Here is a 24,327-nt window from a genome sequence, read left to right as displayed (position 1 = left end):
GTACATGCACTGATCTTTAAAATGCCAATTTCGTATGTAAATTCAGAGCATTAAACTAGGTTGAGATTAATGATAAATCAAATCAAATTCACTTCAGGTTTTCTTTTTTTATTATTATTATTTACAAAAGATCAAAACATGATTACACTGGATTTTATTGTTTTAAGGTGGATCAAATAGCACATCCATCAATGTAGAATTTCAAATAAGGTCAAACATATAGCGATTAAAACGACTGCAAATCCAGGAAACATGAAATGTGACAAATTACAAACACAGTTCAGGTGTTGTATGGCTCGAGGAACAATAAAATAGAGTGAAAACATAAAAACTAAAGAAGAGACAATATTTGAAGAAATATTTGAGAAAAAGTTCAGCAGAATATGTGCAACAAAAGTAAACTTAAAGTCGTATGAACCAATTAAAAAATAAAAATTCCTCATGATTCTAAATCAAATAAAGTACAAGTGAGAAGTCAAGAATTAAAATGAAAGCAACGCCTGAAAAAAATTTTTGTGGGAAAAAATACTGTTTTTAACGATGATGACCGTTTTTTCAAGTACATACATATTTAATGATTTTTATCTGACAAACTATAAATTTTGTATGGAAAAACAAACTCAATTTTGGTAAAAATGGCGCTTGTGATATTTTCCTTGAAAGAGGACCAAATACGGTAGAGTTGGCAAATTTTAAGACTAGGTATATACAGTTGAGGATGGATGCTGAAACTCTAAGTTTTTTGGGTTTTTTTTCGGTCATTGTTTTTTGACTACAGATCAATACATAAGATGGAAATAAAATAAAGATGAAGGGGGGAAAGAAAAGAAGAAAAAATCTGATAATTCCAAAATTGCATTTGCTTGCAGATCATTGCACAAAGCAAACAAATGGAGAAAGTTAGGTAATCGTTGAAAAGTTTTAATAATCAATATTTCGAGTCAAGATAATCATAATTACGATGATCAATTTCCAATTGAGTAAGATCAATGGACTGTTTTTCCATTTAGAGAACAGAAAAAGTGTTTCATGTTTCATGTAATTTACAGATACAGTAAGCTCACAAAACAGAATGTGGTCAACTTCCTTCAGCATGGCAAATGGGAAAACTTTGAACACTTTCCATGGTGACGTGTAAAATAATTCTGATTGACTACCTTCTGTGCAATCTTCTTCCATGGTGAGTAAGTGCAGGATGCTTCAATGGTAATATAAAAGTAAGATTTTTGACTAAAAAATTGTGTTATACAGCTTACGAAACCATAAAAAAATAGACATTAAACTATAAATAATTCAAAATGTGTCCAAGGATATGAACAGTTTCAAAACATCAACAAACATAAAAGTTATAGATTTCTAATTCATTTTACTTATTTCCGACCCCCGTATGGTCTACGCATTTGGTTTCCAAATCCGCCACGGCCAGGGGCAGGACGACGCTGAGGCGGTGATCCTCCCATCTGAGAAGGCTGGCCACCTCGGTAGTTATGTCCTGTACCTCTGCTACCTCTACCACGGCGTGGTGCCATTTCATTGGGATGCTGGAAACAGAACAAAACCAATATTTAAGAGAAAAATAGATTTCTTAAGGGAGAGGAATTATACAGGTAGAGCAATTCAAAATCAATCCCTTCCCTTCCAGAACTTAGAACTTACCATTTTTTTGGAAGAAGGTACTCATGAAACTTAGATAGAGTTAAATTTTCCTGTTTTCATTATGGATACTCAAGTTGAAAACAAAGTTACTTACAATAGCAACACAGCAAGCAACAAAAACTTTTGGCGAAAGTACATTTGTACAAAATAAATTTTTCCGAGTTTTGGTTGAACTGATTATGCAAATTCTTCTTTAAATCAGTTTCTAAACTTCATAACTGAGTTGTCTTGTGTGCAGTCTCAAGTCTAAAGCGACGGTTTTCTCAAAAGTTATGATTTTTTTATTTGGCTAGCACTGGCACTTAATATTTCCTCTCATCTCCAGGCAAGAACCAAATTTTTAGTCGGCTAGATTTTGCGATAGGGGGAAAAAAATTAAGAGTCTAAATCGAACTTTTTATTTTAAAAGGCATCTTTTGATGAAGTACATTATTGTACATATGTATATTAAAAGTAAAAACCACACCTCTCAACTGTTTTGGATTTGCAGTTTTAATCCCAACTTCAGGGCTATGCTCCTTGATCACTTTGTTGTCCAACCTCGGGTTTTATGCGTTAAGCATTACTCCTATGATTTTCTATCATAGAGTAAGTGTGATTTGACTCAACTTACTTACACTACAACGAGTGATTAGAATATTCAGAGCCTTGAATCGGAATAAGTGGAATCCTGAATTCATTTCAAAGGAATACTACCAGAAAATTTCTTATCTACTTGCAGTCAAAAATATTAAAAAATAAAATTCTTACATTCATAGTTTCTCTAGCTCTCGGTGGAGACCGGAAGTGTTCTTCTCGGGGTGGACCATCCCTGCGCCGATCAATATTCTGTGACCTCTCCATTGGTGGTGGTCCTAATCTTCTATGTGGGGACATTGATCGCCCTCTTGGGGCTTTACGATATTTATCCACAGGTGATCGACCTTCAAAAAAAAAAAAACAGAAATGAAAATTAATTAATACATGCTACATGATTCAATTGAACATGAAAGACATTCAATTAAAATTGAAGTCAGGCAAAAACAAAAATGATAAAAATGATAAGGAGTATCTACCATGAACATGCTCCCTTCCCACCTGAGTTTACTGCGGCGAGAGATCATGAAAAAAATATGATGAAAGTGATTACAACATATTGGTTTAAACTATCGGAAATCGCAATGATGATAGCGCTCCTGCTTAGTTGCATGTATAATTAGCACTTGATGATTAATTCTGGGGTAGACCTATTGATTAGTGTTTTTACCAATCTACACTTTGATGACAACATACTGCTCTACTTCTTAGTCTTGTGCAAAATTCTCCTTCATACGGTGTTTATTATCAGCAATTAATTTAAATTTTAAATAAATAAGGCCCATTCCAACTTTTTTACTTTTTAACTTGGAGGAATCAATGTTAAGTATATTTTGCATTGTGGTTTTCTTGTGATATGCTCCAAAATATTCTTGCAGAATTTTTGTGAAGTCAATAATTATTCATTTCTTATTAAATTAATACATGTCAACCTATGGTACCGTCAAGCTTACAAAAATATAGCTCACATTGAGGACAATTTTAACAAATTATCGAAACAAACAGAAATTTGTCCAACTACATATGGTGCAACTTGGATTCCAGATGCTCCTTAACAAAGTAATACCTAATAGCCATCCGTCATTTGTCCATGAATTGCTTAGAAAAATATGTTGTCTGTCTCAAACTGTTAAATTTTGGCTGGTAATTTGTTGTGCACCTTCCCACCGATTATGCACAGGACCCATTCAACCAGATCTTTGTTTCTCTCTTAAATTTGGATATAATTGTTGTGCATAGTGTTGTAATTGAGAATACTTGAGAAATGTACAAAGTCACTTACATTTTCTTTTACATGTTTAATGTTTACTTTCAAGTACCAACTTGGTGGACTTAACAGAGCTAAATTTTTTAAAAATTTGCTGCAGGACTCCCAGTGATTCACGCCCATCATGCATCTTACTAGTTTTATCTGTCATTTGAAAACATCTCATGCTTCTTTGACACTACTCCTCCAATTAGAATGTTAGATCAATGATGACATCATTACTTACGGTAGGGATCAACATATTCTGGACTGGGTCTCCTCTCACTAGGCATTGAGTATGAGGCGTCAAGTTTTGATCGCCCAGAAGACAGCCTTTTTTCACCTGGTCTTGGGCGTCCTTCCAGTCTGAAAAAATGCGATTTAATATTAAAACAAGAATTGTAATCAAGGTCAAAAACGTTACAGAAATGGTACAGTTGAAATATTTTTTGATCTTGATAAAGACAGAACCCTTTTTTTTTGTCAGATTTGGTGAAGAGAACCCTACTTTCAGGACGGTTTTCATGATTTACCCATGACATATAAGGTTCAGAAAAAGTGTGTTGAAACTACACACCTACATTTTAACTAATTTATTTACTATAATTTTTGGCAAAAAAAATTCATAGCTGGAAAACATAGCTTGAACTGCTTATTAAATGCCTTATCATGAATTATTTTGAAAAATAATTCTGAGGAATCAACATACCTGTCGTCTCTCAAACCCTCGTCTCTTCCTCGTCCATATGGAATAGGAGAGGGGCGGCGGTCAAATTCAGCACGCCCATTATCGTGCATGAGCCTGGAAAAAAAGATGAATTCAATCATGGATCAGAAAAAGCTGGGAATTTCTTGAATTTGGTTTTTCTTTTTCTTCAAGGGTGGGGGGAGACAATTTTTTACACTGAATACATTAGTGGCAAGGTAACATTTCAATAAACCATTTTCCTTTCTCAATTCATGAAAACTTCAATTGAATGGCTTGGAGGACAAAGCGCATAAGTGCAATTTTTGCTATTTCGAGAAACACATGTTTGAAGTTTTGAAATTACATGGATCCTTATGATAAAGAGAAAGTTCAAACTGACTTTTTGATGCTTATGAATCGGAATTTGGGAGCGAATTTTCAACAGAATATGCATTAAGACTTGCTTTACTTGAAATCATTAATACCTCAATTTTTTCAAAAACTGCACCTAGGTACCTTGTTCTCCAAGCCTCTTAATTGCAAAGCGTATTTTCATTATACTTCATTTTATTTCAGGCATTGCATCAGAAGGTTTCAGGTTCAATCATGAAGATTTGAAATGGCTTCTAGAAAATTTGATTCAGATTCTACCTTAAGGTGATTCGATGGACTCCATATTTTGTGTCAGAACGGCATGCGATATATCGCATCAATTAGTTCCATTTTTTTAGCTACTCGTCATTTTTCTCCAATTTTGAGATCGCAATTCTGTAGTCCGGGGACTAAAGCACTCACTTATTAATTTTTACAAAGAAATTCAATGTAATAAAGGCGTGGTTTTTTTAGAGAGAAAACATTGCATTCGATACTGATATCGAAACTGCACTCGAATGCGATATTTTCTCTCTAAAAAAACCACACCTTTATTATGTTGGATTTCTTTGTTAAAATTGGTAAGTGAGTGCTTTAGTCTCCTGACAACAGAATTGCGATCTCAAAATTTGAGAAAAATGACGAGCAGTTGAAAAATGGAACCAATTGGTGCGATATATCGCATGCCGTTCTGACTCAAAATATGGCGTCCATCGAATCATCTTAAGTAATGATGGCTAAAAGTTTATCACTGACAAATATAAATTGATATGATCATGAAAGATGGAAGTGATTATTTTTGTACCGTTGAGGAGGATAGTGATCATCTGCTTCATGAAAATCATCTCTTGGCAGCTTCCGCTCGAAACCTCTTGGTGGAATACGGTCGTCATGTTTACGACTGGGCGGAGGGGATCTGTATCGATCTCTGGGTGGACCTGCTCGCTCTTCATACGGAGGAGGAGCGTCTCTCATGTTCACTAAAAATAATTTTGGAATTTTTTTAAAAAAATAAATACAAAATGAAAACGAATTTCTTCAAAAAGGGGAGATGAATTATAATCTGAGCAACTAATATTTAATGAGAAGAAAGGCTACTGATGTAGAATCCATCCATTAATGACTTTCTGTTTGATAAGAGGAAAAGATTAATTTAATGTAAGAAGAAAATGAACATGACTAAAAGTTAGACATGGATGCAATGCTGAGCTATTGCAGCAACATAAAGAACCTCTGTGCTTCTTATAAGATTTTTGAATGAGGACTATCAATAGAAAACCATTTTTTTTTCAATCCTTGTCTTTCAGGGAAAAATTTGAAGGTGCTAGTTAGATTATTCTGGGGTCTTTGTTTTAAAAACCGTCATGACAAGATGTTATACATTACTACAAATCTCAAGGAATTAATACTTAAAAAGGCATTTTTTTCCTTATCGTACGCATTAAGAACTAATCTTCAAGCAAAAGTTGAAAACTGAGGGAAAAAATACACTCATCAACATGAAAGTGGCGAATAGAAGCAAATGAGCAACTTGATTAACTGTTTGAGGATTGATTGACTTTCGTGAGACTGAATTGTTTAAAAGAGCTAATTTACCTGCCTGCCAACCATCAAGCAATACCTCAAATCAATTACTTAATAAGCACCTCACCCGCCTTTTCTTAGTGACGATAACTATAATTCTATTCATGAAGTCATTGCACCATTTAAAACGTGACAAAACAATTCCAAAATTTTACATTACCATTTTCGCTGCTAGCTCTGAGGACAATAGACTGCATTATCCAAAGACCTCAAATAGCACGAACTCCAGTTTTTCGGCAAGTCTCAGGGCTACAAGACGATAAAACCAGAGAGATTCAAAATTTGTCATAGTGACGAAAAAGACGTTTTAAAAATACATCAAAATTCTACCCAAATGCCTGATTATACAGATTGATCATCTGAGAGTGAGATGAATTTTGAAGAAGTTCAAATTTCTGCTCACTGTTTCCGCAATGTTGCTCAAAGTCTTCAGAAGATAAGTTTTTACTTTGAAAAAAGCTCAATACATGATATATTTTAGTTTATTTAAAGAAATGGCAGGTTTTAAAAGAAATTTTACACCTTAAAATGAAAAAATCGTTTGTCACTCCAATTTTTGAGGATTTGATTGTTTCAATCGTTTTGAAGTATTTGTTTTGTCCTTATACAAATAAAAAGGCCAAGTAACATGCTTTGAACTGAGTTGCCACAGAATTTAGGAGCAAATTTCCCTGACAATAGAAGGTGTACTAGACAGTTAAAGAGACACATTCTGAAATAGTTATCATGCAAAATTTGTTGTTCAAAATGTCGAACACATTCTAGAAAACAGATGAAGATGATTCGACAATTTTTTCCTGAAGTTAAAGATACTTATTACCAAACAGTGAAGGCAATGAGAACAATGACATTTTAAAGCTAACATGTTGAATACCTTACAAAATTACAAATGCATAAATTTAAAAAAGAAAAAAAAAGGGGAGGGGGATACAACGACTAACAAGAGATACTGGAAAGTGCAGATAATTCATTTAAATACTCATGTATTCAAGGTATGCTATGGATTATCACTCTTTAAGTCCAAACTAAAGACAAGATTTGATGACTATGATCTTCTTGGAATGATGCTATCATCAAAAAAAAAAAAAAAAACCCTAAAAGCGATACTTTCAATTGGTGAGTAAGGGTTGATATGAAATATTTGATCCAAAGACAAAGAGTAATTCTAGCTTGGGACACTCTTAGGATTTAGTTTCGAAATTCTGAAGTCAGTCTCAAGCGAAAAAAAATGTACCTCCTAGAACGCAGTGTACAGCCGATGTCCACTATCATCGTAGTGACTTAAAAAGTGGTGACTAAAGTACTTCGGTTAAGACGTTATGCAAAGTGTAGATATGTCTCTTCTTGGGAAGCTTGGGTCTGGACTAAAAGATTTTCATCATTTGAAGAAATCCATTGTTTGACTGCCGATACTATGAGGACAACGAACTAACCAAATTTAGTAAAATGAATAGATGGAGCAGAATTTTGTTTGTCATTTGTTATTTCATTCTTTGTGTACCTACAATCTTTCATTTTGTTGACATAAATTTGGTTGCAAAACAGGATGCAAAATTGATTTTGCAGGAATATGAGATGAATACATCGATGAAATGGCGACAAGATAGGCAGCAAGAAGACATGTTTCTTGAATTTTTTTTCCGTTTAAAGGTAATTATAGTAATTAAGTAAGTAAATTATTTCTCTTCATTTTGGTCAAGGCTGGGATCAGAGGAGCAAAAAAATTCTGAAAGAAAAATATTTTCCAAAATGCATGCTGTAAGCCAGACTTGAAATGCAACTTTCATTTTGTTCTGATCCTCCACACGACTCAGTTTTCAAGACCGACTCTTAAATTTGTTTGCATTTTCCTTTGAAACGTTGATAGAAAAATTACCAAGTATCCATCCAAAATTCAAACTTGGCTAAGTTCATACTGTAACACAAGGCCAATGTTTTGAGTTTTTCCATTAGTTTGATTTCTGGTACTATTATCGGTTTGATTTTCTGGCATTGTTAATTTATTCCAATTCCACGATTAATCTTCCACGAGACGAAATGAGTCTTCTGCTTTTTTGAAAGGAAAATATAATGTGAGGCATGGGATGGCACTTTTTTGGACTGGATCATTTTACGAACTTATCAAGCTGGACTAATTTGAAAATTGCGAACATTTTACAGATTTCTGAAGAGAACTAATTATTTGTTAGATGTAGAGAAGCAAACTCAATGCTGTACTACGAAGAACCAAAGTTGGTGAATTAAAGTAGATACACCCATCAACAGAGAATGAGAGTTTGGATAAAGCAGGGTTTGTCCAAGTCAGTCATGAGAGAAATTACAACCACTTAAAAGTTACGTTCTCCAAAATTGTGTCCACTGAAGTATCTTGATTTCTTGACAGGTGTGGGTCTGCGCTTGTAATGAAAGACACTGCATTACAAACACATTGATGCCAAAAAAAAAAGGAAGAAATTTTCATGGAGGAAAATAGCACTATTCTGTTGATTGAATCAATATTCTTGATTTGGTTGATGAGAACTGAAGTTGCAAAAGAATCACAGCCAAGGAAGATCGTTCACATCATTTTAGGAATCAAATCCCTCGGCTATATTAAGATTCTGAAATTCTCAGTAGCAGAGGTACACCATCCAGGAGGCAAACAGTTCACATAACTTCCATCAGATTGCTATGGATTATGGTCGCACATGACAGAAATGCTGAGGTTGACAAGTTTGACAAGTTTTCCATCTTGCGCATTAAATGTTCCAGTTGAGTGAGTGAGGAGTGAAGACACACGAGTGCAAGGAAAATATTTCGCTTTTGAGCAATACTCATTACATAAGGTCTCTTCTTAAAACAGCCAAAGGTGATTTTTCAGTGCTTCTATAGAAGTACTCCTCACTGGTAAAAATGTAAACAGCTGCTCTTCGAAAGAAATGGTGTGCTTCTAAGGTACTTTATCATCACAATTTAGGGTAGAATTTTTCTTAAAAAAATCTTAACATTTTTAATCTGGAGAAATTTTGCAAAACAATCAAGAACATTCTCATAATTTCACTGACTCCACAAAATGTCTTCATTTTTCACAAAATATGCGCTCCTTCAACGTTTCTTGGACTTCCTAGGCCGGGAGGCACCCTGATTTATGCCAACTTTTGAAGAGTGATGAGGAAATAACTTTAAGAATTCTCTCCGCAGTAGATTTGAAGGATATTAACTGTAGACAGTCGAATATGTACTTCAATTCTTGATGAGCTCCAGTCGGAAAGAAGGTGTTACAGAGCAGAGGCCGATGATATTTCTTTGGTTAAAAGAGAGATTGATGCAAATCGAAAATGACTATCTTAAGAAGGGAGATGGTTCACACATCCAGAGAATGTTGATATTCTGAACTCCAGGAAACTTCGATTTGACATTCGAAATGATGAATCTCATTGTTGGGTTGATTGACGGAGAGATTCTTGATTACAGTTGAATTTGAGCTCAGGGGTAATGAAAAAGTGAATGAATAAAATGATGGGTGATGGTAGTAAAATACAGATGAGAGGAGGGAGACTTGTGTGTTGAAATTTTTGCATGAATGCTGACAATACGTTCTAAACAATAGAAAAAATCTATAAAAAATTGGTCAATTTTTTAATTTTTTAAGACAGACTTCGCATTTCATTGTGAATCCCGATCTTTACACTTCAGTCATAGAGAGACAGTTCATACAGTTTTTTGATGATACTTATTTTCAGGGGTTGATAGACCTACTTAAAATCTACTTAAGAGCTAATTCTTGCAAGAGATATGAAAATACAGACAAAACATAAAACTAATCAACAGAATGAAAATAAAATTATAATATTGGTTAGAAATCCATAAGTTTTGGAAATACTTTAGAAGGATGCTTAAAAAGAGACACACAGTGTTCAATGAAATGCTGACACAATGAAAGAACACAGTCTGAGAAAGCACTTGAAATATTGTATGATACAATATGTACATGAGACTCTCAGATCAATGCAAACTTGGCAAGATTGGTCAAAGATAAGTACGTTTACTATTGAAATACTTGAATACTTACATTTACTTGGATGCAATTATTTATTTAAATTATAATCCACAAGTGAAGGTAGTTTCAGAAAATAGGAAAGGAAACTTACATGAAGATTGTTGAGACAGAAATTCTAATTACATAGCTATAAGTAGATAAAACTAACTTTGAAGACGTTATGATTCAACAGAAAATCATGTACAGCAAAAATCTATGAGAGCTTGTAGCACTGAGATAAATTCGATGCAGGAAACTTATTCCAGTTGCGAAGAGAAGACGATGAATAATGTTGCATGAGATTAGTTGACTCATGTGCTTCAAAATCTTACCAAGATAATAAGACGGAGAGAGAGCTAAATGAGAACTTGATTCAAGCTTTGTGTTGAATATTTCATACCAGATGAAACTTACTTACCAAAAATAATTTGACCCATTCAACAACAAAATTTGTTTTCTACCTTTCATTAAAAGACCCTTAATGAAACAAATTGGGATACAATAATCAGGCATTTGTTCGAATCATGAGGTGTGCTTCTAACTGCAAGAATTTTGCGGTGGAGGTTCTTGGATGCAAATCTGTTCAGCCCCTGCAGCCATTTTTGAATTTTTAACCACGAAGATTGCAAAATGCTTTTAGTAGCAAAGGGTGGAAACGAGCAGTGAGATTCAGCGGTGAATCCTAGAAAAATAAGGATGTTGAAATGTCTTGCAGTTCAAATGGTGTGTAACTTCATCAAAGGACGAAAGAGCGAAGTACAGGTGTCATGTCATTTCTGAGTGCAGACAGAGGATGATTTCAGCACAGTTGACAAACTCTAATAAATCAGCCGTGAAAAACAGACCAAGATTGGGATGAAAGTGGAGTACTAAGTTAGGGAGTTTTAATAAACTTGTGCTTAATTTTATGGTTGAATTAAAACAATTTGGTAGAATTCCAGGTTTTCTTGGATCAATTTGATAAGTGTATTCAGCGCGAATACAATTTTGAGGGCAAAAAGCACGAGTTTACTAAAATCTATACTGGAAATAGCATCCACTTTAATCTATGAAGGAATCTCGACTACTTCAGACACAACAATCATGAAAAGCTCTTGATGTGTGTGAGAGTGAATGTTTTCCCTCAAAACTTTCAGGTTGGTGATAGCTACACTCAAAGGAGTATACGAACTTGGTTCAGGATGATCACTCCAGGAAGGCATTTCTTTTCCACGGTGGTCTTTTGATGATCTGAAGTTCTCTTCAAGGCGCTTCATTTTTGGAGGCTCACGGTAGGATTCACGCTCTAGAGGATTAAACAAGTGAGAAGAGAAAATAAAAAATATTCGAGAACAGAATAAGTATTTAAAGTGTCGAAACCAGGATTGCTACTGTTTACCAACGATGTTGTAAACTTCTTAAAATTATATGCTTGAATGGAAAGAAGTGATGAGCTGAAAGTAAAGGATAAGTCCCTCATTTATTTGTATGGTTTCTTGTGATTCTCACTTCTTTCTATCGGTAACAAGGACAATTCATAGCAATCTTGTTTTTGACTTTGACGAAATATTAGAAAAAAAAGCTCACCGATGTAAATTGATGATAGTGAGAGGAGAAAAAATGGTTTGATATTGTACCTTGAGAATAAAAACTATTGGTTGAACATGGAAAAAGAGATAAACGCAGGAGTCTCGATTTTATTCGACTTTTACGGACGATAGCATCGGTACAGATTAGTAGACAAAAACAGTGACAGACATACAGTTGCAGACGAGTTATGGATGATCAGATGATATTGAGTGCAGTTGAGGGCTGGGTGAGGTATTTTCTCCTTGTACAGAAGTCAATGAAGAATGCCGAAATAACTTCAATGGATGAAAAAGCTGCCAAAGAGACGTTCATCATAAGTTGAAAGTTCGGACGATGATTTATGCTACACAGGAATCTTTTGTTCGTTGAGAGGAAATTTTTTCTGGGATAGTAAACCACCGAAATGATATGTTGGTAAAACATATTGAGGTTTTTAAACTGATTCCTGATGCCAGTGCTATCAACAGGGCGGGCTGGTTATCTTTGATGATTGAAGGTAAAAAAAACAGGCTTTTTGGCATGGACAGGAGGAGGCGATTGTATATTCATTGCTCTTTGCAATTGTAAAGTTACACTTTTTACTTACTACGATATTTTTTCCCCTAAAAGATAGCTGAGTGTGTTTTCAAGAAATCATTGAATCTTGTAGGCTCAATATCAGCCATTAAAAAAATTCAAGACATTTAAGAACTGTGACTTGAAAAAATTAAATAGCTTACACAGATATTTGTGCTAAGTGTATTCATAATCTTCTCCGGGGCTCAGTGTGACTCACAAAAAAAGAAATTTGAAAAGTGTGTTCAAAGATTAATATACAATGCAAACAAGTTTAATTCCCTGGATACTTTTACGATTATCTAGAAATGGTTTAATTTTTGTTTCATAAAAAATAATTTTTCATCGAAAAACTTTCTAAAGAGATGGGACATTAAGTTTTTATCAAATATTAAACTACTTCGTGTAAGCTTTGAGAATGAACAACTAGACTAATTACGAATTTTAGAATTCTTACATATTCTTCTTCAAAAATTCATGGAGTGTAAACCACTTGCAATGAATGAGCTGAAGCGCCGATTTTGAGGTTGTTATATTTGTATACATTCCTGGTTGGACCGCGAACACAAAATGATTAAACTTCTTGTACATGAGGCGAATAGATAATTTCACCGAGACTGCTTACATATATAGACATGATTTGAAAGTTTAATGGCTGCTTTGGCGCTTGATAAAATTTTAAAATTGGTGAGATCCAGTTGTTCAGGGTTGTCCAAGTTGAGATACATTGATGATACCTAATTATTTCTGTAACTCCACTTTTTACCATTCCTAACTATTCTGAGACTCAGAGTTTAAGATTTCTTTGACTTCCACAAAATTTATCTTCAAAGTTTGGGTTCTTCAGTCATGATATAATTTCACTTCGTGCAGAGAAAGAGCTGGTGACAACAGCAACATGCAGGTATTCAATATGATGGACAGTTATCAGTCTTGATTGCTCCTGGTATTGAACTCACTACTCTCAGGTGGGTACAAATCACGCCTTGAAGACAAGAGTCGACTGTATTATACAATAAGTTCTTAGATATATGAACGGCTAGTGACAAAAGTAGCTAGTGAAAGGTTCCATGGAGCGATGTCTGAAATCGTCCTTTTAGTATATTGAGGGTGATAGGAGGTAGTTGGCAAGGAACTACATTTCTGTTAACCAAGGAAGTAGTCGGGAATAATGCAAATTTGCTGCTCCTGAGACAAAATGACTCAACCTCTATATTCTTTGTGGTTTGTTTGTTTTTGTTGGATTGCCCTAACTCTGCTGTGATGGTGAACAGCCACTTTCAGTAGAGTGGGATCACCGTTGGATCACTTCTTGCAGATAATTATAAGACAAAGATTACAGATGATTGGAAAGGTTAAAGTTCGATTTTGTTGAAAGCGAGATGATTCCAGAGCACAACATAAATTTCTTGAGATTCAACTTGTAGACGTAACTGTAGAGCTGTGGTATAGGGGACTTCAACTTTTCTTTTCGATAAGAGTAGAATGAAGAGGGTTGGTTTCGATAAATTTGCAGTGAAGAAAACAGTGGTTCAGAATACTTCCTTCATCACAAAGGAATAAATCGTCTTCTTTCAAATTAATTCTGCAGATGAAGCACGGCCAGTACGCAACTTTGATATTTAACAAGTTTTTCCATAGAATTAAGAACTTCAAGAAAGTCTCCAATTCATTCCAGTTCCCTCAGGGTGGGGCTTTACAAAATAACTGCATTTACTCATTATACTCTAACGAATCTACAAATTCAACCAAAATTTTTTAAACATGTAAATTACTTCTAGAACTTTTGCGACAAGCTGCTTGATGATACATGTCAGCAGAATTGAGAAACAAAGGAGTGATAGTTTATCACTACACAATATTTTATGTACGCCTCGTCATTTGACCTTTTTTCATGATTTACAAGGTGGTAAAAATTGTGCTGCTGCTCAAGATTTGGATTAATGGAGACTCACATGTTGATCAAATCTCCGGTGGTCGTTCAGGATGGATTACTTCTATTTTGAGATGTTTTTGGCACAGGCACATCAAGACAACTTCATGACATGGAAGAAACATGAATCTATCGAAATGAATGATTCTGAATGAAGCTCGAAGGATCTTTAGAAGAGAAAATGAAGTGTGTGAAAACGTAGTTTTCTTGCAAAAAAGGAAAGCAGTTCACGGTGAGATCCAGCAACTCATTATCCATGACTTTAATAAAGTCTGACCGAGGGAGAAATATATTTTGAATAAAAATAATAGTTGAAGAAAATACACGAGGATGTCTTAAAAGCAACTGAAATGGACTTTTGGCAGAGATCTGCAGGGATCTTGCAAAGAAATGGCGTTCGTGATGGGACTTGAGAATGATATTGCGCAAGATATCAAAACCAGACAGCTGGTTTGGTATGGACATGTGAGAAAAATGGCAGATGGTCAGTTCCCCGAACAGGGGTTTCTCCTGGAAGGAGACAGCATGGATGTCCGATAAAAGGTTGGCGGCAGCGAGTGGAAGAGGAGATCAGAGGGTGTCATCATTTGTCTGATGAACCATGAAGGGATCCATTCCAATGGCCAGTGGGAGTCGCAGAGCGTTCTAGTACGCTTGGGTAGTGGCTTGAAATATTTATAAAAATAATTCGGAAAATTTTCATCATCCATTAAGTTTTGACTGAATGATCCATAAAGTTTTCTTATTTAAGAGCTGTTTTCAATGCTGCATATTTAAAAGAATTCATTGTTTTCTATGAATGCTGCGACTTCCGGCTTCTTCTGAAATGTTTGAGTGGGCTCAGACGTTTAAGAATATTATTGCATGATATGTAGAATGCAGAGATATCCTCGATTTAAAATATTATTTCTGATATTCTGATAAATTCTTCAGTATCATACTGGATGGAGCACAAACAACTTCGAAGGTTTTGATAAAAATTTATCTTCAAGATGTCGATAATGCGTAAGAGAGATTTTGCCTGAAGTTGAGTAGAAGAGAGATCAAAAAACGATCAGAATTTTGCATCAACAAGTAATTTAACTGTTTCCTTCCAAGACCAAGCATCGTTGTTGAGATTGGCGCCAAAAAACCAGAAGACAGGTGTTTTAAACTCCGGTTTGGACGGTGAAAAAGGAAGAACACAAAGCCAGAAGTAATTAGGGATAGAATTTTGCTGCTTCAGCTATTCTGGACATTATAAGTTTCTTCTCAGTAGACATTAGGTACTGTGTAAACAGATGCGAAGACTCATCGCCATAGCACCAGAAAAGTGAGACCTTGGAAATCTGAGATACTTAGGGCTGCCAGGCGAAGTAACAGATAGACTTTTAATCTCGTTCCATTTTTCTCCTTTTTAGTATTACCAGCCTACACGTACATTTAGAGAAAAGGCGCATCTTCACAAAAAGCCATCCGAATTTTAGTTTAAAGTACCTCCTTCTTTTTCATAAACTTGCAAGGATTCAGCATCTTGTTTGAAAAACTGGAGAGTCCAGTATGGTTTTGGATAGTCTCTCCAAGTTCTTTCATTGAGGTGTATGAGAATTTTCAGGGTTGCAGCACCATGAAATATTCTACCAGAAAACGAATTGGGACTCCTGTATTCCAAGAGGGTTTGGTGAAGGAAAATCGTTCCTGTTTAAAAAGATGCAGAAAACATTAATGAGTTACTAATTCCACAAGTTGGAGGTTGGGTTCTCCTTTCCTCTGAAATCATCTCCATTTGGTTCTGTCTTTCAAGCATTCACACCCCTGAAGTAACCAAAAGAAGTTGTTTCCATACAAGAACACATCATAATAGCATATCACTGCTTTGTTGTAGGGCTTTATGGAGTGGTCTGAGTAGCATTCATTCCCTTTTTCAGTATTCTTCGTCAAGAATAAAATGCTTCTCTGTTGTTTTTGAAGGAAGAGGTGTGAAACATCTGGGTTGTGTGCATGGATCTTTTTCAATTGTTACCCATGATTAACAATGACCGATTAATGCCTAACTTTGTTCTTAGAGGCAATATTCTAGAAGGAGTTGGGTTTATGAGGAAGTACTTTAGCAAAGAAACTATGTGCAATTGTCCAGAATTAAATTAGTTTTGAAAACTTAGTTCCTTCTAGAAGCTGAGGCGGAGATATGTCATCAAATCATGTAGACAATGTGCACTCCTGGTGTTTTTTTCTGGTCCTAATCGCAGCTACAGTGTTTGATACAAATTTTGCAATGAGAGAGTTAGTTCTTCTTCCGATGATCTTCTTTTTTTTATCAATGCATCATGTTCTTGAATCCTGAGTTTTCAGGTTGGGTACTATTCCTGCTGTTTTCCTTGATTTACTTGCTTTCATGGGGACACTTTTCAGAAAAAGTATATTTCTTGATGTCTTTAAATTTTTCGGTTACACAATAAAGGATTTTCTGTATTTGTTTTGGAAAGAAGTATGAAACCCACACTGGCAAGCAACTAAGATTTACAGTCTTAGCGCTCTCTTCAACGGAGGCATTTTACCGAGCAGCAAAAAAATCGGACAATCTACAAAGAACGAGTTTTCAGTAGCAAGTTACAAAACAATACCCATTTTCACAGGATTACTTAAATTAAAGAATAGAAAAATAGATATGAAACAACAAGAAAATCATGACATAGGTGTCAAATTATGACTGATCTTAAAACATTAGTACAGTTACGGAAAACCAATAAGACTTAGAATATAAAGGAGACGTATTGAATACTTGTAGAAAATCGAACTAAGAGAGGAAATAGACAAGGTAACACAAATATTGAACAGCTAGGCATAAAAAACTGTTAGGATCAATTTTCAAAATGATCACCAAATGAATAATTGAGGAGCTTTCTGGAAAAAAGGCACAAAGCAAAAATAACGCGTAAGAAAAAATGCATTTGAAGTTTCTATCATTACTTTCTGGCCACTGACGGTAACTTACATCAGAGCTTGGACTCCTAATTAATTATGCAAGTCACAGTCAGTGGCCATAGAGTAATGATGGAAACTTCAAATGCATTTTTCTTAAACGCGGTTTTATGCTATGTGCCCTTTTCCCAGAAAGCTCCACAATTATGACTCTTTTTTATGTACAGTAAGACCTCGATTTATCGGATTTCACAGGACTGGAGGCCGAATCCTTTAAATTGTGGAATCCGCTAAATCGCGCTAGTTGGTCCCGCTGAAGGGACCGGAGGATCGATCCGTTAAATCGCGATTCGATAATTCAAGGTCTTACTGGACCTAGGTGGATGATATTATCAGCTAAGTAAAAAAATGAATAAGAATATAAAATTAAAAGTTAAATTCTGATGTGCCTCTTTTTTCTTCTAATCTGAGTATCAAAACTTCATGAATGAAATCCAGGAAAGATCATACAATTTTGCTGGAAGATTAAAACTCTCAATTTTTTGGCCATATGCACAACTTCTGACACTAGCTAGTGAGGCTTGAAAAATATTTATTAGTTTCAAATCCAAAAAAACCTTGTATTTTCAGAAAAAAGGTACAACGATTAAAAAAGAGAAAAGGTAAAATAAAAATCCTATGGGTTTCATCAGAGGTAAGCGTAGTTAGCAAAATCTTCTCTCTAAAAATTACAGCTTCTTTTCAGCGATGAAAGGAAAAATTAAAATAATTTAGCTGACAATATTATTTCTCCAAAATTACTCAGCCATTCAGACAGTCACCTAAAATTCAACGAAAGAATGTTTATTGAACGATCTGATAGGTCTCAGATCACCTGACCTTTTGAATAAGCAAAAACAATGGTACAAACATACCTGAACGATGGTTGAAGCTCAGGTCATCTTGAGATAAGTGATTTGCAGCTACTGGTTCTGTATCTGAGGAGGTGAGTCGCCTTCGGATGAATATCCTTATTTTTTTAATCTCTTCTGGGTCATATGATGTGTATGCCTCAGGACCACGAAACATGGACCGGTCCATTACACCTGAGCCGAAACTAAACACAGAAGATATACATTCAGATCAAGGAAAACAGCAACATGAAGAAACCTTCCAGTTGATTAATAAAGACCTGTTTTGTTTATAAACCAAACAGAAAAATAAATATTCTCTTTGAGTCTTCAGTTGGTGACAAAACATGGGGAATTCATGGAACACTTAAAATCCACTGATAGATATACGTAGTACTCACAAACATACTCCATAATGTGACCATTTAACATCATTAAAAGGAAGGCCATGACAGAAAATCAATTGCGACTACAAGGAAGAGTAATAAAATATGCATGAATTTCTTATGGTTTTGTTTATTTTATTTTGTAGAGAAAATACTCATTGAAATGTTTATTTAGGACATACTTGTTGAATAATTGAAGTATAAGGAACTGCGTTGAGAAGAAAAGGATAAAAAAAAAGGAAAGTAGGAAAAGGAAGTGAGCTCTTTGCTTCTTGAGGGTTTTTACCAGGATAACATTTGGACACACGTGTACTATGCTTGGAGAGAAGTAACAACTTTCCTCACTTGTTTTGTCCCAGATTTTAGTATTACATCCAACAAAATTTCAATATTTTGTTAGTTTCAGGAATTATGAAAGTACTTACAGAGTAATTATTGAGGTACTTCTTTGACTTACCTGTTCTTTTTCTCTCCCAGAAGGTCATCATCAACTATCCTGTCTGTGAACTTGGAGCTCGCGTAACTTTTGTCGATGACTGTTTTTGGACTTTTACTCCTAAAAATTAAGCAGAAAAGTTTAATGGCAGAAGTGTTAGCATGGTAAAATAAGCAGTGGATAATGATTGAATTTTTGATGCGCTTGCAGGAAATGTGACTTACGGTGAGTAGCCAAAATTTTCAGGAGGGCGATAAAATGCAGCCTCATACTGGTCAATTTCTAATGTAATCTAACGCAAGAGCATGTACTTGAAATTCAAATTTGAGTTTTTAATTATGTTGTAGGCAAATTAAATAAGTGAAAGGGTCAAAACCAGCGATAGTGCCAGGAATCTCTCTTGACTTATTGTTGGGCGAGCAGCTGTCATTAAATATTCACTTGATAGTAGGATTATAAATTTATTAAATCAAATATATAATTACATTTTGTGAAGCAAAATTTCTACGCACCTAATTTTCCTAATTTTCTCCTGCTTTCTTTTTTGGTACACAAGAAAATTAGCCGCTACGGTATTTAAGAAAAAATTCTGTTTTCAGGACATTTTGAAAATACATTATACCTCTGCAATTTTTGTGGCGGTGGATTTCTAGATCGTCTTGGGCTGAGACTTCTCCTGGGTGGAGGGGGAGTCATTGGAAGTATTCGCTCTCTAGGTTTACCAATCGGTGATCGTGAGCGCCTGCGAGGTGGTGGTGGGGAAAATCGCTCTCTTCGCGGTGGTGGTGGCTCCTCATAGCCACGCTGGAAATCTGCACTACGGTCATTCTTTCTGCGTGGGGATTTTGCCGGCCGTCCCCGAGGTGGTTCCAAGGTCGATCGACCTCTTGGTGGTTCTAGCAAGGGTCGTCCTCTGGGAGGTTCTAGTGAGATCCGTCCTCTAGGTTGTTCCACTCCAAAAGATGGCGGTGGAGGGGCTCTGCGTCTATTCATACGATCTGGTGGAGGTCCTCGTGGCATTATACCTGAATGAGACAAAGTGAAGATTTAAAATCAGTAAAAAAGCTGGATAATAGCCAAGGTAAAATTTGACAAAATGATAAATGATTAAGTAACCACACACTCATACTTACCACTTTGTCAGATTTATTAGATTCCAATCATGGACTCCTATTTCACTTTGGTAAAGGGTGGCTGATCATTGTTAAGTATTAAGTGAAGTCCCTTTCACACAACTTGAGCCAGTAAAATCAGGATTAAGTGACAACCATTAATTTAAACACACCATTCCTGACAGCAACGACCTGGCCACTCGCTTAAAATTCTCTGCTGTGCAACCCAGAGAGGCTCAAAACCTGTATATGGTGTGAAGAAAAACAGTAGTTACCTTCCTCCTTGATAAATTCCTAAAGGTGGTGGCCAGCAAAAAAATTTACATTTCTACAACACAGATAACAACTACAAGTCTAACTTAGATCGTACTACAGTAGGGTCTCGTTCTGCTCCATGCCTTGCCATATATTTGCCTTACTTACTGTCCCTTCATCCTCACGGACTCATAGGCCAATGCACATGTATTCGGTTTCAAAAGATGGCTGTCTGGCCTCCACCTTTCGAATTAAACTGGTTAGTTGTGATGATGATTGCTGCGTCTGCAGTCAAATAGTAATTCCATATTATCTATTAAGCCTTGATTGAAACATCAGAGGTGATGCTTCCTGTCAACTTTAAGGAGGCTCAACGACTTATCAATTGGGTTTAAGAATGGATTGTAATGGTTTGAAAGAACTGGACGCTTCTAACCTTAAAAAGAGATCACAACTTTAACTTGGGTTGGTAGAGAACCTAACAAACCAAGCACTCTGACGAGTAGGTTGCTGAGAGCCTCAATCAGCCTAGTTGGCAAGTTAAGCTCTTACCTTCAAGATACATGAGTTACTTACTCCCTCAGAGACCACTTCCTGCGCAGTTCCAGTTTTAAGGTAGGCAGTAATTTCTGCTTACAACTTCAATGAGCTCTTTTCAGGTTTCTAAGCTTAGCTATTAATGTAGCACACACGTAAACCATCCAATCTTATCTGCAAACTGATCAATTACTGAGTTTCATGCATAGAGTGATTGCTTTTTGGACACACTCTTTCCCAGCAATCTGCCGGATGTTTTGGTGACGAGGTGACTGAGATGTGAGTCTTGCCTTGCTCATGTTAAGTGCTTCGACCACAACTCACAAGTTACAAATGCACATAGGTACCACTTTGTCAACTCGGGCACATGGCACGTTCAGAGGCAGAGTAAGGCTGCTGAAGGCTTTAAAATGTTTAATTTAACAAACTAAATTATGCAAAATGCGAACGCTTGGGAACTTGTGAGGGTAAGGTTACAAAAAATACTCTGTGACTTACTGATTTGAGATCCAATCTGAAAGAAGAGGCTAGATCATTAAGGGGTAAAAAATGCCAGGCAATAGAGAGAAATAAGTTGACGACTTTTATCTTTTAAAGAACAATTATTAAAGGAATTGAAAGAAATATGACCACTTTATTAGGCACACGGTCAAGATAATGATAACAAATAATGGCTCGATCTATCGGCAAAAATCAGAACTAGAACGGTGGAGCTGGTAAAAATGCGAGGCAAAATTCAAATTAAAAGCGCCAATTACGAATTTGCGCTCTTTTTACTGATTCAAGAGTCCTTACCACTTAAATGCCAATTACATGCTAGTAATTCTTCAAGGTACTTATTTAATTTCAAGAGATACAATGGTTTATTTCTTTCATTTATGCTAGAGGTGCACATGAGCGTCAATAGATGGATTACCCTCCATCTATATGGTAAAGTAACCATTTTGTGGTTTCGAGGATATCGGGACTAAATTTTGAAAATTAGAGTCTTGTAGCTTGCAATACGTTTAAAACCGAAACTACGAGGCTAAAAATTTATTGGAAATTCAAGGCAATTCAAGAGGACAAAGCGCAGTTTTTGAAAAAATTGATGTCAGGTAAAATTAGTCTTAATGTATAATCTTTGAAAAATTCGCCCTCAAATTAAAATTTTTAAGCATCAAAAAGTCAGTTTGAACTTTCCCTCCAACATGAGGATCCATGTAATCTCGAAACTTCAAACACGTATTTCTCGAAATAGCAAAAACTGCACTTATGCGCCTTTTTCTCCAAGCCCCTCAATTATAATTTTATTGTCTGGTAACTTTATTTCTTCATTCTTCGTCTTCTTCTTTTATTTTTATGTTAATTTTTCCAGAGATGTGAATGCCCTCCGATGTTAAGGCACCTAGTAAAAATAAAGTCATTCTACTACCAAACTGCTATTTTTCTTCTTTTTTCCTCCTCTTTTCTTTATCTTCTTCCTCCTCGTTCTCTTTTTTCTTTTCCTCTCCTTTCTTCATCGTCTCCTTCTTCTCCCCCTTTTCTTTCCCTTTTTCTCTTTTGGTCTTCTTCCTTCTTTGTTCTTCCCCTGGTAAAAATTGGCAGTAAAACCTCTGGTGTGAAATAGTTGCTTCAAGCGCCGTGGTACGCTGCGGCACGGCGGGCGGGCGGCCAACGCCTACAAACCCAAGTGGATACTTCAAGCATTGCGCAATGCGTGGAGTATCCCCTTAGGTTTGTGGGGGCCTGTGCGCGTTACGCTCTGGCAACACGCCGCTTCTGTTTGGCTCTAATATTTAAACTCGCGGAGTCAGCATTTTTCCGTTCATGATTTTGAAATGTTTGCGCACCGTGCATGAATTATTCTTATTTAATTTGATGAAAAAAAAAAAAAAAAAAAAAAAAAAAAAACATGTAATAAAGGAAAACATAATGTGTTTTGTAACTATTAAGGTGGTTCCGTGTCTTTAATGATTCCCAAAGCACTTAAATATTTTCTTTTATATTTTGTGCTGTTACTGTGCTGCAACATGGTGTATGCGCAACCAAATGCTCAAAATTGGACAAACTTAACTCTAAAAGATCGTTGTACAAATGAGCGGAAAGCAAAGATTGCGTGTTTCTTCGGTTATTTTCCTCTTTTGGCGCGGCCAGCGCGAAACGCGCATTGGCGCCCACAAACCTAACAGGGATACTTCACGCGTTGCGCAATGCGTGAAGTATCTTTGTTAGGTTTGTAGGCGCCAGTACGCCGCCGCTCCGCTTTGTGTTCGGCGCTAATATTTAATCTCGTGGAGTCAGCCTTTTTCAACTCATGACTTTGAAATGTTTGCACACTCTGCATGGATTATTCTCATTTAAATTGATGAAAAAAATATGTAGTAAAGGAAAATATAATGTGCGTTTTGTAAATATTAAGGTGATTCCGTACAAACTTAAGGATTTACAAAGAACGCGAATTTCTACACAATTTCTTATAGTCTTTTATAGCCGATGGCGAGAAAGCAACAGCCAGGCGATAAAGTGTAAAGCCCGGCGATAGGAACTATACCCCGGCTGTATAATTTTTTATCGCTTCGTGTAGTCCGGCCGTATGATTTTTTCCACTTTCTACAGCCAGCTATATGATTTTCTATCGCCATCTTCAGTCGGCTATAAGAACTCGTATGGTATTTTGAAACGCAGCTCCTGTCGTCAATTTTTACCAGGGTCTACTATTCATCCTCTTTTTACTTCTCCTTCTTATGTCTTTTCCTTCCTTTTCTTATCCTTCCTCTTATAATCTTTTTCTCCTCGAGAGGCCAATAAAAAGCAAAATAATCTTAAAGGAAAACAGCATTCGGAGAGTACTCACATTAATGATAGTTTATTGGCAAATAGTGGAATTCTCTCGAACCTGGATTTCACCTCAGCCTTCATGCGATTGAAAGGCTCTTCATTAAATAATCAGAAAGTTGATGGGTTTTCAACAAAAGTGTCATCGTAATTGCTACTCATTCGCCGACGGAGACCGTCTGACGTTTATGGGGAATGATACCACCATTCGACAACGTGCGCGATTGTGTTGCCTACACTAAAAATTGAAGGTGAACTGATATGGTGTTAAAATAACCTCTTCCCGTATGGTAAAAAGCTCTTACTTACGTGATCCCAATCTCCCGGGTGAGTAAACCACTATTCGACCACGAGGAAGCTCATGTTGCCTTCAAAAAAAAAATTGAAGGCGAACTAAAATGGATATGGCGTTAAAGTTCCTTAAAAGTGAAAAAATATACTTTTTTAAGGTGTTTCGACTGAGCTTGCCATTTCAGAACGGTTTTACAGTTACAATGCCACAGTTTCCTATTATTACGGAACAAAAGGATATCAGTATTCATCATATTGTTTATAAGCCGCAGTCGGTATAGATTAAATATTTTCAAGCCTGGAAAATCTTCATAAGTTTAGTCCCAGTTGTAGCCAACAGGCATATCTGATGCCTGCGAAGTTTCAGGCTTGTAGGTCTGATAGTTGCTGAGAAAAATGCACCAGAAGTCGAGCTGAACTTACATTGATTTAGATAGGATCTACATCTTACCATTAAAGGACTACCGTTGGATGATAAGATTAAGGTACGGTACGGTACTGCACT

General features: G+C 36.0%; 1 protein-coding gene across 3 annotated transcripts; it reads right to left on the bottom strand.

The window, feature by feature from the left end:
- Positions 1–87: 87 nt before the first annotated feature.
- On the bottom strand, positions 88–24,292 carry LOC109043803 (uncharacterized). Of its 3 annotated transcripts, none has more exons than XM_072299986.1 (10): positions 24,274–24,292; positions 19,433–19,835; positions 18,832–18,930; positions 18,013–18,194; positions 11,312–11,425; positions 5,344–5,518; positions 4,188–4,280; positions 3,726–3,844; positions 2,407–2,579; positions 88–1,541 (listed from the first exon to the last, which is right to left on the bottom strand). In XM_072299986.1, exons 2-10 carry the CDS (start codon positions 19,828–19,830, stop codon positions 1,371–1,373), a joined length of 1,524 nt encoding a protein of 507 aa, XP_072156087.1. In that variant the 5' UTR covers positions 19,831–19,835; positions 24,274–24,292; the 3' UTR covers positions 88–1,370. The 3 variants fall into 3 exon arrangements, with proteins under 3 accessions (XP_072156087.1, XP_072156085.1, XP_072156086.1); XM_072299984.1 differs by lacking the exon at positions 24,274–24,292 and adding an exon at positions 21,213–21,369; XM_072299985.1 differs by lacking the exon at positions 24,274–24,292 and adding an exon at positions 20,754–20,772.
- Between the last annotated feature and the right edge of the window lie 35 nt (positions 24,293–24,327).

The sequence above is a fragment of the Bemisia tabaci genome, chromosome 4 (genome assembly GCF_918797505.1).
Source record: "Bemisia tabaci chromosome 4, PGI_BMITA_v3".
Lineage (NCBI taxonomy): Eukaryota > Metazoa > Arthropoda > Insecta > Hemiptera > Aleyrodidae > Bemisia > Bemisia tabaci.
The sequence above is the reverse complement of the archived record's forward strand: the minus strand, read 5'-3'. Positions and strand labels throughout refer to the sequence as shown.